At 43.3% G+C, this 15,396-nt stretch overlaps 1 protein-coding gene across 7 annotated transcripts in view; it reads right to left on the bottom strand.

The window, feature by feature from the left end:
* The window catches only part of LOC118235714 (phosphatidylinositol-binding clathrin assembly protein-like), a 45,800-nt gene that overhangs the window by 9,448 nt on the left and 20,956 nt on the right, over positions 1–15,396 (bottom strand). For 2 of the 7 annotated variants that reach the window (XM_035433372.1, XM_035433373.1), the window contains exons 8-16: positions 14,576–14,617; positions 12,686–12,771; positions 12,211–12,334; positions 8,745–8,878; positions 7,165–7,265; positions 6,489–6,593; positions 4,950–5,081; positions 574–604; positions 256–418 (exon numbers count right to left, since the gene is read on the bottom strand). In XM_035433372.1, the coding sequence (XP_035289263.1) occupies positions 256–418; positions 574–604; positions 4,950–5,081; positions 6,489–6,593; positions 7,165–7,265; positions 8,745–8,878; positions 12,211–12,334; positions 12,686–12,771; positions 14,576–14,617 (918 nt within the window). The remainder of the gene's footprint in view (positions 1–255; positions 419–573; positions 605–4,949; positions 5,082–6,488; positions 6,594–7,164; positions 7,266–8,744; positions 8,879–12,210; positions 12,335–12,685; positions 12,772–14,575; positions 14,618–15,396) is intronic. The other 5 variants (XM_035433374.1, XM_035433375.1, XM_035433379.1 and 2 more) reach the window with 5 other exon arrangements.

The raw sequence follows: 15,396 nt of genomic DNA, 5'->3' as shown, positions 1-15,396 counted from the left end.
TGACACAACTTCACAAAACTGTGGGTTTTATTGGACGTACAACCCATTGGTTTTTATGTCCAATAAAACCTAAATTTCTTCCTTTTTACACCAAGCACAGCTCAAATTCTTAACTCTTTTAAAAGGCAGTTACAAGACTGAATAACTGAACTAAAGCTGGAGCTTTGTATTTAAGAACCATTTACTGAAACATGATAGAACTGTGAGGGTGACCAGCAGGCTTTTCAGAAGGAAGGAGGTGCATCTGAACCTCACCATCTGCGGCACAGGCATGGGGGCGGGACCCATGGGGGCAGGGTTCCAGGCCGTGGTGGTGCTCATGGTTTTGGTCTGCCAGTTGGTGCCGCCCGTCAGCTTCTTCTCGCCCGGCTGGGTCCACTGCATGTCCGGCCTGAACGCGGGCACACAGAACGGCAAAATGCACCGCGCAAATCCAGAGACCAATTAATTAATGAACCTCGAGGGACGCAGCTGAGCAGCAGACACAGCATAAAGGCAATAAAGAATCAGGGAACAAACCATTTATATTTCAGAAAATGAATTTAAAAACAATACCTGGAGTCAAATACTTACTTTTTAGCTGGTGTGCCTCCAAACTGCAGGTCTGAGTGGGAAAAGGAAAGAAAGAAATTCAGTGTGACACTTAACGGAGACTCGCAGAGTTCTTCCTCTTCCTCCTCACAGTACTGGCGGGTGTTTCATTAAGGGCAGCAACAGAAGTCCTCTTTGGGCCACCTGTATCTACCAAGACTGAGTGGGCTGTGGGACATGTATGTGGCAGGAGGATGATGATGATCACGGTCACTAAAATCACACACGCTTTACCATTTACATTTAGCAGACGCTGTTATAAACCTAAACAGATTAATTTGTTAGCATTCAATCCAATCTGGCTCCAGGAAATAGACAGCCATTAATTCCATCCAATAAATAAATCGCTCATTCTAGATGGCTACAGAGCTGAATTTTATCAGACACTGCAAGCAATAATCGCTCCACAATTACAAGAAACCTATAAGAAAATATGGGCAATCGTCAACATCCTTTAAACAATATTTAATACTTGTTGTATACAAAAAAGGCAAAGATCCATTACTCTGCAAAAACTATCAGCCAATAACACTCATGAACATTGACAATAAAATATTAGCCAAAATAATATAGGTAATAATATTTCCCTTCATCTAGCTGAAATACACATGTATTCGCCCAGACAAAACAGGCCTAATGGAAAAACAGAATCTCCTCAGACAACACCAGGGAACTATTCAACCTTAATCATCAAGAAAAAAAGTCACACCTTTCTGCAGCGGTATGTAACCTAGAAACTGAAAAAGCATTTGACCGGTTCTAATAGAAATCCAACCAACAACTAGCCTATTGCTTCACATGGAATAGGTCTGAATTTCATAAAATGGAAAAAAGTATTTTATATACCTATCCACAAGCATCTATATCTACAAATTTCACATTTTCTGAAAGTTTGTTTTTAGTATGTTTTTACTAACCCAGAATACTATCTATCCATCCAGAGAGTTTTGCTGAGACTTGACAAATTTTCTAAATAGTCACTGCAGCTCACCCTGATACTGCAGCTCACCCTGATACAACAGACCTAAACAGGTCCATAGCTTTTGTGGCCTAAAAGTGCCAAAATTTACATTAAAAACAACCCATCGACAATGTCTCTTTTCAAATATAATGCCACGGCTATTCACGAACATCTACAGAGCTTAGCACAATTTCACCGAAAACTACTTTTTCTACCCAAGTATGCCAACTGTGCACATCCACACAAAGTATTAACCAAAGCAGCCAGTACTCTGGGGCGCAGTGTCAACACTTTTAAAATAATGCTGAAACAATGTTCTAAAACAACTGTACCAATATGGAAAATCCCAAATTTACAATGAATAATAAACTATTCAGTAGGCCTTTCTGAGCGACTCAAGGTCTCCACATTCTACAAGGCCTAATTAATGATATTACTTTAATTTCATTCCCACCAAACATTCAATATCTCATAACAATTTATTTAAATTATGCCAAATCAAAGGGAATAATTTACAGATCTGTTAAAATACAAAATCTCATGGACTAAACCCATAAATATGAAACAAAACTACTGGCACTACGGGGGGGGGGGGGGGGGGGGGGGGGGGGGGTTGTGCTACGGCATTTCTACAACGTTCTCGACAAGACAGTTCATCACTCATTCGACAACTGCGCCAAACTTTGGACCGAGGAGCTAAATATTCCCCCAGATGGACTCAACAGTTGAAATGCCTGGAATAATACTAGGGATGCTCCGATTTGCATTTTCTGGCACCGCGATACTGATTCCTCGTGAACAGCGTCGGCTGATACTAATACCCGATGTACTGAGCAGTGCGGATGGAATCATACAAGTTCTACAAGTGACTGCAAAGATGCAGATACTCAGTTGCAGCGTCTGCCACCTTTGGAGAGCTTATGCGAAGGGAATTAGAGGCTACTGACAACAGACTACAAGTTTGCTCAATAAAACTGTAACAATTAATTTCTGTGAGAATATAAGCAGGACTTTGATGATTGCTCTGAGACTTTAAACAATCCCTTTTTTCAAGCAGACAGCACAACGCGCGGCACAGGCTAATCAATTTGCTTATTCAACAGCGTAGGAAAACAACTGAAGTCCCGTCATAATGGCACATAAAAAAGCTACTGCGTGCGCGAGAAATTATCCCCCTATGAAACAAAGAAAACCCTGCACAAATCAACAGCGGCTTCAAGTCTCTCCCGTATTTTCAGCGTATTATCAGAAGCAGCCTAAAAACCAGTGGCTGCTGAGCTGAAAATTAACAGGGCGGAAAACTTTACCTTAAACAGATTCTTGGTCTCGACCTGTTTTCAGTTATTTTCCCTGATTAACAATACAGCACAACAATCCACAAATTACTTGATACATATAGCCGGTTCTTCTCATTTAAGCCATCAGGCAAGTATAAAATCATTTTTATTTACACGGCAAAACTGTACACATTTGATTGACAGTATTTAAAATTGTGGATAGATGTACTTTTCATCTTGCACTCACACTCGGACCATATTCATGGCACAGAATGCAATTTAGGCTAAACAATCTTCAACAGCAGGTTTTTTTGCCTTTATTATGTTGTGCTGAAAGCTGATGCGGTAGTTAACAGAGTGCTGTTTCTTTCCATTAAGTGAAGGCCTACGATTAAAACTTTTTTAAACTGAATTATTTGAATATTTAAAAATAGTGTTGAAATACAAATTGAATATTCAGGTTGTCGGCACGCTTTTTAGCCAAGGAAAATGAATGAAAACAGACTGAGATCAGTGGCCATCTTAAAGAGAGGCCATTTTTTCCACCCCATCCAAGGCTAGACATTAACTTTCTGTGGCTAGTGGATTTCCAAAGTCATTAACCACTCAGCATATTCCCCACGTGCATGCAATCGACTTATTGAAATAATTCAGGCTAAGTAGCTCAAGTAGGGCACAACCGGCAGTGGCCCGCGTGGGAATTGAACCTGCAACCTCAGAGCTATCAGTCAAGTTCCTTGACCAGTGTACAATATGGTATTGCAATTAACACTTTTAGTACAAGTACACTGTGCTTAATGGTACTTTCTGAATAGTGCTGCAGCATTTAGGCATGTTATACTGCATTGCTTTTATAGGCCTGAGGAAGACCCATTTTTGGGTCTATACGTCACATTAACAACGTTGTTAGCACAGTAAGTGTGTGCTTCTATATAATTTCCCTGGACACTGTAAACATTGCAATTATATATTTGCACCTGGCAAATAAATGTAATTTATTTGAAAATGAACTGTAAATCTCTGTTAGGATAGATGTAACGAGTGTGTGCGAGTCCAATTAAAACCACCTGACAGCAATTTGCCACCCAGACGAAGAGTTAACAGCATTTAACCCTATAAAGTGTACTCCACCCTGCTGCTTCCTGCAGGTCGCAAGGTCTATTACAGATGCAACCAAATGCCCATTTCAAATGGTTCAACCGCCACTGTTCATCACCGCGGTGTGTGACTTATGTTCAGTGTAGTTAAAAGATAGCAGAGCAGCACTACGCTGGGGACCTGTATTGCTCATATTAGCGATGTTCCCAATAATGAACACTGCCTGAGCAAGAGGTCCCTTCTTCAGGCCAAACGGTTGTTTTTTCCAAAAATGCACAGTAGTACATCCATGTCTTAGGTAATTGCTTAAGCGCATGGTTGGAATGCCATTTCATAGTGGTCACATAAGTAATTATTTAAAGGGCTAATCCGTAATTTTTCTGTTTTTCTGGATTTAGTGACATCTGTGGTGACTGGTAGTTCCACTCGAAATGAAGCTACACCCCAAACAAAATGGCATGGTTGGCTTTGGAGTGTAGCACTAGGAGCACATTGTGCGTTTCATTACCTTACAATACAATCCAGCTGTAGCATATTTTTGAGAAAAAGACTGCCTAGAGATGATCAATAATGTGGTCCAGCACAGTAACATTGAGCAACATATAAAACCCAATTTTTCACGATTTAGTATTTCCGTCGACAGCACCTCCTGCTCAAAATATTAGGTAGCATTACTTTGGAACAGAACTTATTTAATTTGTGCGAGCTAAAATACTTGGCCTCATTTTGATATCAATACTATTTACAGCTAAGTTAATGACTTATAGACTTATAGAGTGCTTTGTATGCGTGGGGAACTTCACATTTGAGTAGTTGAAAATACATTTTTTTTAGATAGTGTTTTGAGGAGAAATTGCAGAATGCAAATACCATAAATTGAACGGACACTGTTCCAAAAATGGCAGTTTGATAAGGTATCAAATATGGAATTTTTTAATGAGACTAAATGAAGGATTACAGCTTTAGGTAGGCGTCCATTTTGAGTGAATGGGACCTGCAGCGGTGCACACAGCGGTACTCACTGCCCACGAGGCTGGCCAGGGAGGAGTCCAGGTCGCTGGCCAGCAGCTTGCCTCCTGGGTGCAGCGACATGGTCAGGGCCTGGTTCTGCGTGGGCACCGAGGGCTTCAGGAGGTCCCCTGCCGGGTCCGAACCTGGGTGGGGCGGGAGGGGCGAGCCGGGGTCACACACCCTGACGCAGCAGGTGCTAGGCAACACGTTCTAGGCAGTGCGGCAAAATGTTCCGCGTACCATTTAATGCTTTCCAAAGTCAATTTATTAGCTGCACCACGACGAGGATGTTTCAACCAAGTCCTCAAAAGGTCTTCTAAATGTTTGTGGCGCGGCGAATAAATTGACATTGAGAGCATTAAACTGTGTTCGGGATATTTCCCCTTCTTACAATTTACTTTTGGACCTTTTCGAGCGCAAAATACACGGCTTGATAAAACAGCTCACAGCACGGGCTTCAGGCTTAACCGGAAGGAAGAGGAGTCACGTGACCACGTACGTTTCTGAAGAACCCCACCCCACAAGCCCAGCGCTGACGTGACGGATTGCCGCCATGCAGTCGGAGGGCTAATCGAATGCACTCACGGGCCTGCCACTTACAGTCAGCGGCCTGATTGCTCCCCTTATAAACAGTAATGGCCAATTGTGCAGAGTAATGTGCTCTGAAAACAGCCCCTGTCAGGATTCATTCTGACAATCATGCACCTTACTATGTTGAGCCGTGTGGTGGCTGGGAATTCTGTGGTACAAACCCACCTGTCTCACACACACACACACACACAATCATAAGAGAACCATGTTTTTCGGAGGAAATGGCAGACTGCTTCAAGGTAGACTTCTGACACAGGCTGTGCTCACTAACTCTGATAGGTGGGTTTTTACCACAGAACCCCCCAAACCCACCACATTTCCTTCTGAACTATCAGGAAAAATGACGGTGAGTAAAAAAAAATTTAAAAAAAAAAGAATAAATAAATAAATAAAACGGGCCCAACTCACCAGTCAGGGGGAAACACCAGCAGGAAGCACAGATAACCAAACCAGGGGAAAAGACGAGAAGAGAGGGAGAAGGAGAGAGAGAGTGCGTGTGAGAGTGAGTGACAAAGAGAGAGAACTGTATTAGTAAAAGCATGGCTCACTGGGTCTTGTCCGAGAGCTCTTTAAGGGGAAGCCAGTGTTATTATGAGACGGCAGGAGCTTGGGCAGGAACGCCTGACACTCTCGTTGAGCACGCAGCACAATCAACACACCGCAATCGAGGTCTGATTGTGTTGTGACAGGCTATTTCTGCGAAAAACATGCTGGATTGTGAACCCGAGTAAACAATGCCTTTTGCCTGCACTTCTGGACGGCTCTTCAGGATAAAAGCCCCGCCACAAACAGGCCGCATCGTTAGTACAGGCAACAACAGCTGCGGTTGTGACAGTGAGCAAAGTGTTAGCGACGGCAGAAGGGCATTCTCCGGTTAGAACGAGGCACGGCCATCTGACGTTCATTTATTTTACAGGGCACTTGGCGAGTGTTCTTTGACTTTTTTTTTAGTCTTTTACCAGACGTGGGTGCCGCGTCGTTATTGGTGACTTTACTCCCGAACACGGCATCGAAATCTACACCCATTGAGGGCAGGGGAGCGGGCGGTGGGGCGATTTCCAGACCTGGGGGGGAACGGGGGGGGAGAACAGAACGTGTCACAACTGGCACTCCCCCAAATCAGTCTTATTCTGCTTTCATAATCCCACCTTTACATCTCAACGTTAGCTGCAAAATTCACCCTCTCCCACAGGGATTCTCCCTGCCCTTCCCCTCCAACACACCTTCAGGTCCAGGGTTTGGGTAGAAATACTAATGAGTCTTGATAAATTTATTTTAAAATGCATAAATGCTAATGTCAATAAACTGGCAAGTGCTCCTGCGTTTTCTGTGTCAAACTGATCTGTCCAATGCTGCCACTCTCCACAGGACGTACATCGGCTCTGAGTGTAGTGAGCTTCTCTGAAACTGCGACAACAGTAAGCTCCTGTGTGCACCAGCACAGGAGACAGGCAACAAGGCCCTGACAGTGCTACAGTACTACATCCCTGATGAACATAGATGCACGCAGTCACACAACAGTAAAATACCGATTACAAAAAAAAACACAGCCAGACAGACGCTGACACACAGACGGGCACATGTATGGGCAAACAGACAGACGTGTGAGTGAGGGGTCTGGTGGGTGGAGCTCACCTCCCCAGGCACTGTTAACGGTGGAGATGGTGGGTGTGCTCTGTACGGTGGGGACGAAGGCAGGCTGGAGGTCAAACAGGTCGCTGGTGAGGTTTGGCATGCTGCGGGGGGGAAGGACAACAACAGCCGTAAGGCACAGCGGGTTCCTCCACTCGCTGTGAAAGACCAGCCAATGTGCAGGAAGCCTCTCCAGTAAAAACACACCCAATACAATACATCCCTTTACAAACAGGAACAAATTTGCTTCACATGAGTGTCCTGTCCATTAAATAAATGACAAATTATATAAAGTTCCACTTGAAGAGAACATAATCTAGCTAAAGAAAAAAGCAGGTTTTTTCCTGGCTGAAATAGCTCAGCGTAACAGCAACTGTGGTCGGGCCTGCTTTACTGCCAGCACCAGCCCAACGCGTCGTCTCCCTATAGTTAGCTACACGTAGCATGTAGAAAGTTCTTCAAAGGGGCCACCACATTGCATTGAGATGTAGGCTATTAAAAAAATTAAACAAGTGACAAAGATTTAAAAAACTGGAACAATTTTTTTGAATTTTTTTGAAGTTCCAGAATTTGGGGGAAAATACAGCCCATAGGTACTCAAGGACTTACACATTGCTTGCACCATCCATTCATAATCAGTGTTACTTGAACCTTAACATTAAAGACTTTTCAGAATTTTATTTCTCAGTTCAAACTGCAAATACAGGAAAAACATGGTAGGTTAATGATAATACAGTGGAATCCACTTTATTGCATAATTTGGATGTTTGCATTGAATTGCCAAATCCCAAACCATTTTCCATTCATTCCCTTGTAAAGAGATCACGTATTTGCACGAACCAGTAAGTTTTCGGATATGTCCATGGAATTATGTCCCATGACGTCGCATAATGGTCTACAAATATACGCTAAAAGTTGGTAGATGCGGCATAAATAAACTGACAATTGCCCTATAAAGCAGCTAAAAACAGATAAAACTGAGGAAGGCAGGCGGTGGATCACGTCGATAGCGGATGCCTGAGGGGCACGCGTGGTGGTTGGCACTGTCTACAGTCTCATTCTCTTAAGCAATTAAGCTGATTCGACTGTCGTTAATTTAGTGTGTCCAAGGTTGCACCTAAACTTGGAAGCAGTCAAAACTTATCAGTATCATTCACGACCAAATAGTACCAATAAACGCACAGATAATTTCTAATTGTTTAACAAGTGCCTCGTGTGCAATTTCTCCTATAGGTGGCTTAGGAGGCTTGAAAAAACACTTGGGCGGCCCGTCTAAGACATTTCGATCCGGGAAAGCCCCTGAAATAATAGGTTTGGAAAACAGAGCATTTTCTCTGGGACAGGATTTTAACACTGTCTTATAATCTGGGCCTTCATTCGCTAGCTCTTCTGAAAGCTCCATGCAAAGATGATGAATATATAAATAGACCCTCTACCGCTTTCACATATACACACACACTCTCACTCAAATACAGACTCAGACACACACCAAAAACACACACAAACACAAAAACACACACACACACACACAAACACAAAAACACACAAACACAGTGAAGGCTTAGCTAGCTAGCTCAGTGTACCTGTTGGTAGAGGGGGCAGGGGCAGGGCTGGTAAAGAGGTCCATGCCAGAGCTGGTACCATTGGCACTGCCCATTGACTGAGTGCTCGGGGACACGGTGGGCGTTTGCATGCCGATCTCCTTTAGCCGCTGATCCTGCAGGACAAACACAGACGCTTACGTCACTTTAAAGGTCAAGAATATAATAACAACCCGCAACATCTACTCCTTCACAGTTTACACTAAAACTCAAAACAGCAATTTAGTGCATTTTTACCACTTTCCCAGAATGGCTTGCATGTTGCCTGTATTTTTATTAAGCCTGGCATTGCATCATTTTGAATGAGCTAATAACAATGTTGTTTTCTGGGTGAAATGGGATACACTGCAAGCATTCATTATTGCCCACGGCAACACACAAGCACCCATACTTATACACACATACACAGATCTTAACTTCTGTTACCCTTTAAATGTTTCCAATGGTTAAAAATGATCCATCTAAACGTTTAATGATTTTGTGCGTTTAGAAATCATCCAAAATTGATATCATGCATCGTGGTGTGGATTCAAGCATAAGGAATTTTGGGCTAGGCGAGACTGAAGGTCACACAGGCCATCGACTGCTGTCAGTCAGGTGTGGCTCCTGCACTACCAGCTTTGCCCTATGGAGGGAGCCTGTGAGCATTAGAGCAGAGGGACCGAGGGCTGGCAAATATCACTGTGCTGGGGTCCAAGACTTTAGAACAGTGGTCTCCAACCCTGGTCCTGGAGAGCTACAGGGTCTGATGGTTTTCATAGTGACTCTGCACTTCATGAATCAATTAGAGCAGTTGATTACACAGTTAACTCAACTCACCTGGTGTCTTGCGTCTCAATTGGGTGCTGATTTTAAGGTGAAAACAAAAACCAGCAGACCCTGTAGCTCTCCAGGACCAGGGTTGGAGACCACTGCTTTAGAATGTAGGAGTTTGGCTAATGTTTTATAATGTCTCTGCACTTAATTGCACTGTTGAACCAGTTGATTACGCAGCTCACCTCACCCAAATTCAGAATTGGTTGATCATTTTAGGGTGAACCTAAAAAACCAGAAAACCACCTGGGTGGTTTTTACAGCAGCACTGAAGCATTTTGGTTAAGGAACTGGTTTTATAACTCAAAGTTGGTACGACTGATTCCCACACCGCCTCGTCCAGCCCCCATCCTGCACAGAGCCCAATCGTGTTGACCGTGACAAACTCACTGCAGCCATCGCTGTGCGCTAACACCAACAGTGTGTTTACGGGTATAGGATGTCACACTCTAAAACAGGACATCCCTCTTAATGTTTCCATTACTGAGCAGGGAAAATGGAGGATATTATGGAGTACATGAAAGGATGTTTACATACAAGTGAAATCAACTCCGTCAAAACTGAACAACCAAGATTCAAGGTGATTTAACAAGAGCTAAAAATTGTGTTTAGAGTATTTAACAAGCCTGCATTTGAAGCTGCTCCTTTCAGAGATTAAGGTAATCATACAATGCATTGTTAAATGCCTTTTTATTACTATGTTCTTAAAAGAGATGTGAAGCACACAGTAAAATGACTCTGGTTCATTTGCTTTTTTTGTTAAGATATGGCCCTACATTCAAATCTGAAACTGACTTGTATTTCTTTTGCAGCTACTGGCACTAGGGTGCAGCAGTCTTGGAACAAGCTAGGCTGTGACATCACCAGGTCGGTTTGTCTCTGCCGCTCAATGTATTGCCATTGCAGGACTGCTGACTTTCAATGAACTGAGCAATGAATCGTGAGGAAAAACAAAACAGAGACCCCCAAGGAGGGTCCTTTTGTATTGCCCCGGGGATGCTCAAATAAATGGCGGAGAAACTGGACTGAAATCATATTGAGAAAATGCCCTGTGGCATTTATTGCTCTCTGGCCTCCTCTTGCACTCTGCTGTTTTCAATTGGAGTACTGCCAAGTGTTTGCGTTTGTGTGTGCGTGCGTGTGCGTACCTCTGTGTTTTGCTGCTTGGCTAGGAATGTGATGCGGGCTGGGTACGAGTTAGAAGGCGGTGTCTTGAGAGGGGGTGAGGGGGAGTCTGGGATGAGGATATGCATCACTGCCAGATCACAGCTCTGTGTACGTGTGTGAATTGGGTTTGTATGGTTTATGAGGCCAATTTACCGGAATACGGAACCAACACCATCGGGACATAATTCCTCAATTCCGACAATGTAAAAATCACTCATGAATGAAGGAATGAATAAAAGAAAGAGAGACTCAAATCTTTACTGCGCCAAAGAAACAAAAACCTGAGCATAAACTTAAAAACACAAAATGGAAATGCACCATCTGACTGGCCACCGATCATTATCGGCGAATAATGATGCAATCGGCCATCAGCCAATAGTCTGACAACAACTAGTCTGATGGTTACCCGATTATGTCCTGTCAATCAAAAGGAAAAAATAGTCCATTGTTTATTAGTATTTCAAGAGGTGGTTCTCATTTGCCCGTGAGATACAAAATAATTGCACTTTGTTTTCCATATTCAGTGTTTCCCCTATAATTGTACAGACCTGGTGGGCTGCCACACAAAAAAATAAAATAATGGCAGATGGCAGATGGCAGAAGGCAGAAGGTTTGATCTAAATGGAGTGATGGCTTATAGCCTTATTTTTCCAAAATGGAATTTCTCGATGTAATTGTGCCGCCGTGGTAACACATTTCCCACGCTTGCGGGTCAGGCACTCTTCATGGTAAGAAGAAATTTTAGGACAGCGCTTCCAGCATTGCTTGTATCAAATGTGCTGCGATGGTAACCGCAATAGATTTTGCTTGCATTCACCTCTGTCCAGAATGTAAACTAGTCAGGCATTCTTCATGGTTAGAAGTGATTTACAATATGAGCATGGCCAAAACAAGAAAGAACTCCAACACAATGGACGAATAACCAAGTATTAAAAATTTTTCTCCTATATTTATGTTTTATGAAGGTTAGAGGATGTTAACATTAATGCACAAAGTTAATAAAACCTCCAAAGTAATGCCAGGTGTGTCCCTATGTGTCCTCCAATAGTAATGCTTCAGACCCGGCAACTCCTTAGCATTTTAATTTAATCTAATACAAATTACTTTGATCGAATATATTTTTACTGAATGCTCTAAAAAATATTGTCACAAGTTTGTAACATTCTTAAAGATGCTCTGTATGCAATTGTGGAGTCTTAATTAGAATGTGGCAGAGGATACACAGCTTATTTTTATGCCATAAACGCAGTGCATTAAGCTATCCTTTTCTTGTTGTCATTTTTTTAAGTATTGAATATGCAGAGCAAACAAATTTGAAAGCAAATAAAAATTGCAGATTGCCTGCAGCACCACCCGACCTGGTCAATACGCCACCCAGCATGCCTTGTCTGTTTATCGGTTTTTCAGGGTGTGTGAGCGTGTGCATGAGCTTGTTCTAGTACAGTACGTGAGCGAAACTGGTTCCCACCTTGAGGGACTGCAGCCTGGTCTGCTCCTCCTCCAAGGCCAGGTTCTTCTCCTTCTCGTCCATGCGGCTGAAGGACATGCCGGTGCTGGAGAGGGAAGACACGGCGCTCGACAGGGTGCTGGCTCTGCGGGGGCACACCACACACACATACAGACACACACACACACACAGACACACAAGCTCAGCCTGGTGTTTTTCCACTGGACCCAATCCCAACCTGCAGTCACTTCAAAGGGGGAGGAGTCAGTCACAGCCTTGCAAATGGCTGTTCTCACACACAGGTGCTTTGCCAGGCACCTAAAACGCTCAAACCTCCAAATGAGCCACATTTCACAAGCACAGACACCAGCTTGCTATCCAGGGCACTGGCATCTGCACAGTATGGCACGGTGCCAAAGCACCATGTTCCAAAAGGGCTTCTCAACTGCTCTACAGGCCCTGCCCTGCAGGTGGCGCCCTTCGAGGTGAACTCTACCTGCTGGCTGCAGAGAACTCCTTGGTTTTCTTCCCCTCCAGAGAAGCCAGGTGCTGCTCCAGTGCTTCCAGCAGACTACTGGGAGCCTGTGGGGTGAAGCGGGGCAGAGGTGAGGAAGGTCACAGCCCACGCATGTAAAGGGCTTGAGGCCTACGCGCCTCACGCAAAACGCCACTCTCCCAATAACCATGGTTACATGCCCTTCGCATTAGCTTATCAAGCTCCCAGGAAAAATGTACAAAAAAGTCAAAGGAAAAGTGGTTTGAGCCCAACATGCACACTTCTCTTTTCTTACAAGCATACACACAGGCATGTGAAGTCATATACTGCTTCATATCCAGCAAATGGGACGCTCCCGCCTTTAATGTTGACATAACAGGAAGGGCTTTTCTGCTGAGCACACAGGCCTGTGTATATGCTTTCACATACAAAAAAAGCACATCCACAATATGTTTACATACGATTAGCGTTTGGCTTCCATTTTCTTCCGTGGTCTTTTTTTTTTCTTCCATTTTTTTCCTTGTGGGAAATCACGTCACTTCAATAACCCACACGTTGGTTGCGCGTTTTAAACGCTTATTAGCTACAGGTTTTTGCATTAGGATGAACATGCTCAGTTTTGACGTCTAATCCACTTCACGTAGTTATTTTTGCCACAAAGACTCTGGAGGCCAAACAGCAGAAAGGACGGATTTCTCAGGTACTGGGAAAGAGGGAAGAGATCACGGATGTCCTCCTACTGAGAAATCTAATGAGCACAGAGAGGAGAGCTACGTGGGGAAAAAGTCTGCGCTCCGGCGACAGAGCCGTGGCGCTACCATCCAAACGATACTGCGCGTAGGCAAAAGGAAAAGCCTCACATTCGCTAATGAGAAAATACAAACTTACCTCTATGCTAAAAGAGTGACGTTTCGGCCAAACTAGCCTTCATCGGATAAAGAACATTATATGTGGTGCCGAAACATCATGTTTTTAAAAAGTATGTTTGTATCTTCCTATGAGGGAATGTCGTACCTTACTTTTAAATACATAAAGTAAGGAAAGTAATTTCTCCATAAATAAAATTAATTAAATAAATTATTAATAATAATAATAATAATAATAATAATAATAATAATTAAAATAAATAAATAACCAGACAAAAGAACAGAAAGGAGAAAAGTGCCCTGCTCAAAAACAGAACCATTCGGCTGCCCTGTCTGCAGCTCGATGCTTCAGACTAAGATACTGACGCGTTTCTGCTGTGTGTGCTAGGTGGTGCTTGCGTGTCAATTTCAGAGAGATGATAAAACAAACTTTAAATAAATCAATTTCCTCACCCATGTCATGTTGCAAGCCAATCTGTTTGTCTACATACACACACAATCCGCATATGCGCACACATCTGGTAAACGCATCCTAAAGCAACCTTACACAAGGTATGCAATTTAGTTGGATTTTTAAAAAATCACATCACACTTTGTTGGATAAATAAGATGAGATCTACCGTAGACTGTGGGGGGTCAACTGAACTGCATCTTTCAATAATTACAGGTCTTCTCCTGTAGTACACCACCTTGTACGCTCTTAAGTTGCTTTCAACCCTTAATCCTAGATTGCTGAACAATGCACTTTCAAATCCTTTATGAATTAAAGAGCCTGCCTGCCTGACCACTTCTTTTTTTAATGGAGAGGGCTACAAATTGCATCTGATAAGACACAATGCTGCAGTGTGGAGGGGAGAGGCCCTGACCTGTAGCTAACACAGAAGGAACCAGAGGAAGTGCGTGTGTGAGAGAGAGGTAGAGAGAGAGAGAGAGGAGAGAGGGGTGTAAATCTGTAGGGTGAATAGGGAATGGCAGCGTTTTGAATGGAGCAACATGGAGAAATTGAGATGAAATGTACACTGACCTGCGTTAGATCTGGGATGTCACCCTGATCAATCCCAACTTGCTGTGTCACAAAAAAAGGGAAAAACGGAAAAAAAATAAAAAATAGAAAAGAAAAGAAACAGAATAAAGGAAGGGGGAAGTGGGGGAGAAAATAAGACAGGAAAAGAATATAACAAAAGGATCCATTACTCCATGCAGTGACTGTAAACGAAACAACAGAAAAAAGGGGTCTTTGCATGCTCACACACACGCACACATACACATACACACATATACACACGCGCACACACACACACACAACTGGAATGGGGTTTTGCACACAGAAATGCCTTGGACTGTTGCAGAACTATGGGCCGGGCACAGAGAGATGGGGGATGTGACCGTGGCTTGAGAAACATCCAGAAATAAACACTCAAATAATGGTGACTTAAGGGGGAAAAAATGCACAAGACACACGATGGTAGACATTTTTTTTTGAATGTGTGAACCCTAAAAGCTAACTCATCTTTGGATAGATCCCCCTGCCCTCCTACAAAGAAAGCAAGTTGGTACAATAACACTTCTAAATAACAGATTTTTCAAAGCGTGTCCAAATGAACATCCAAAAAAACCAGGGCACAAACGCAGCTAAAAGCTGTTCAGAATATTGTGCGTAGATTCATAATTTTTTCACTGAGCAACAGACAGACAGAGAGGGGGGGAGAGAGATAGAGAGGGAAAGAGAGGGAGCACTGGGTGCTCAGTTGTCTTTATTTTTTTAGAGAAGGGGAGGGATGTTGCAGCTGTCTGACGTCTCGAGCATTTCGGAAGGTATGAATACGAGTGGGTCTTGTACCCGGG

This window comes from Anguilla anguilla, chromosome 9 (genome assembly GCF_013347855.1).
Source record: "Anguilla anguilla isolate fAngAng1 chromosome 9, fAngAng1.pri, whole genome shotgun sequence".
Lineage (NCBI taxonomy): Eukaryota > Metazoa > Chordata > Actinopteri > Anguilliformes > Anguillidae > Anguilla > Anguilla anguilla.
The sequence above is the reverse complement of the archived record's forward strand: the minus strand, read 5'-3'. Positions and strand labels throughout refer to the sequence as shown.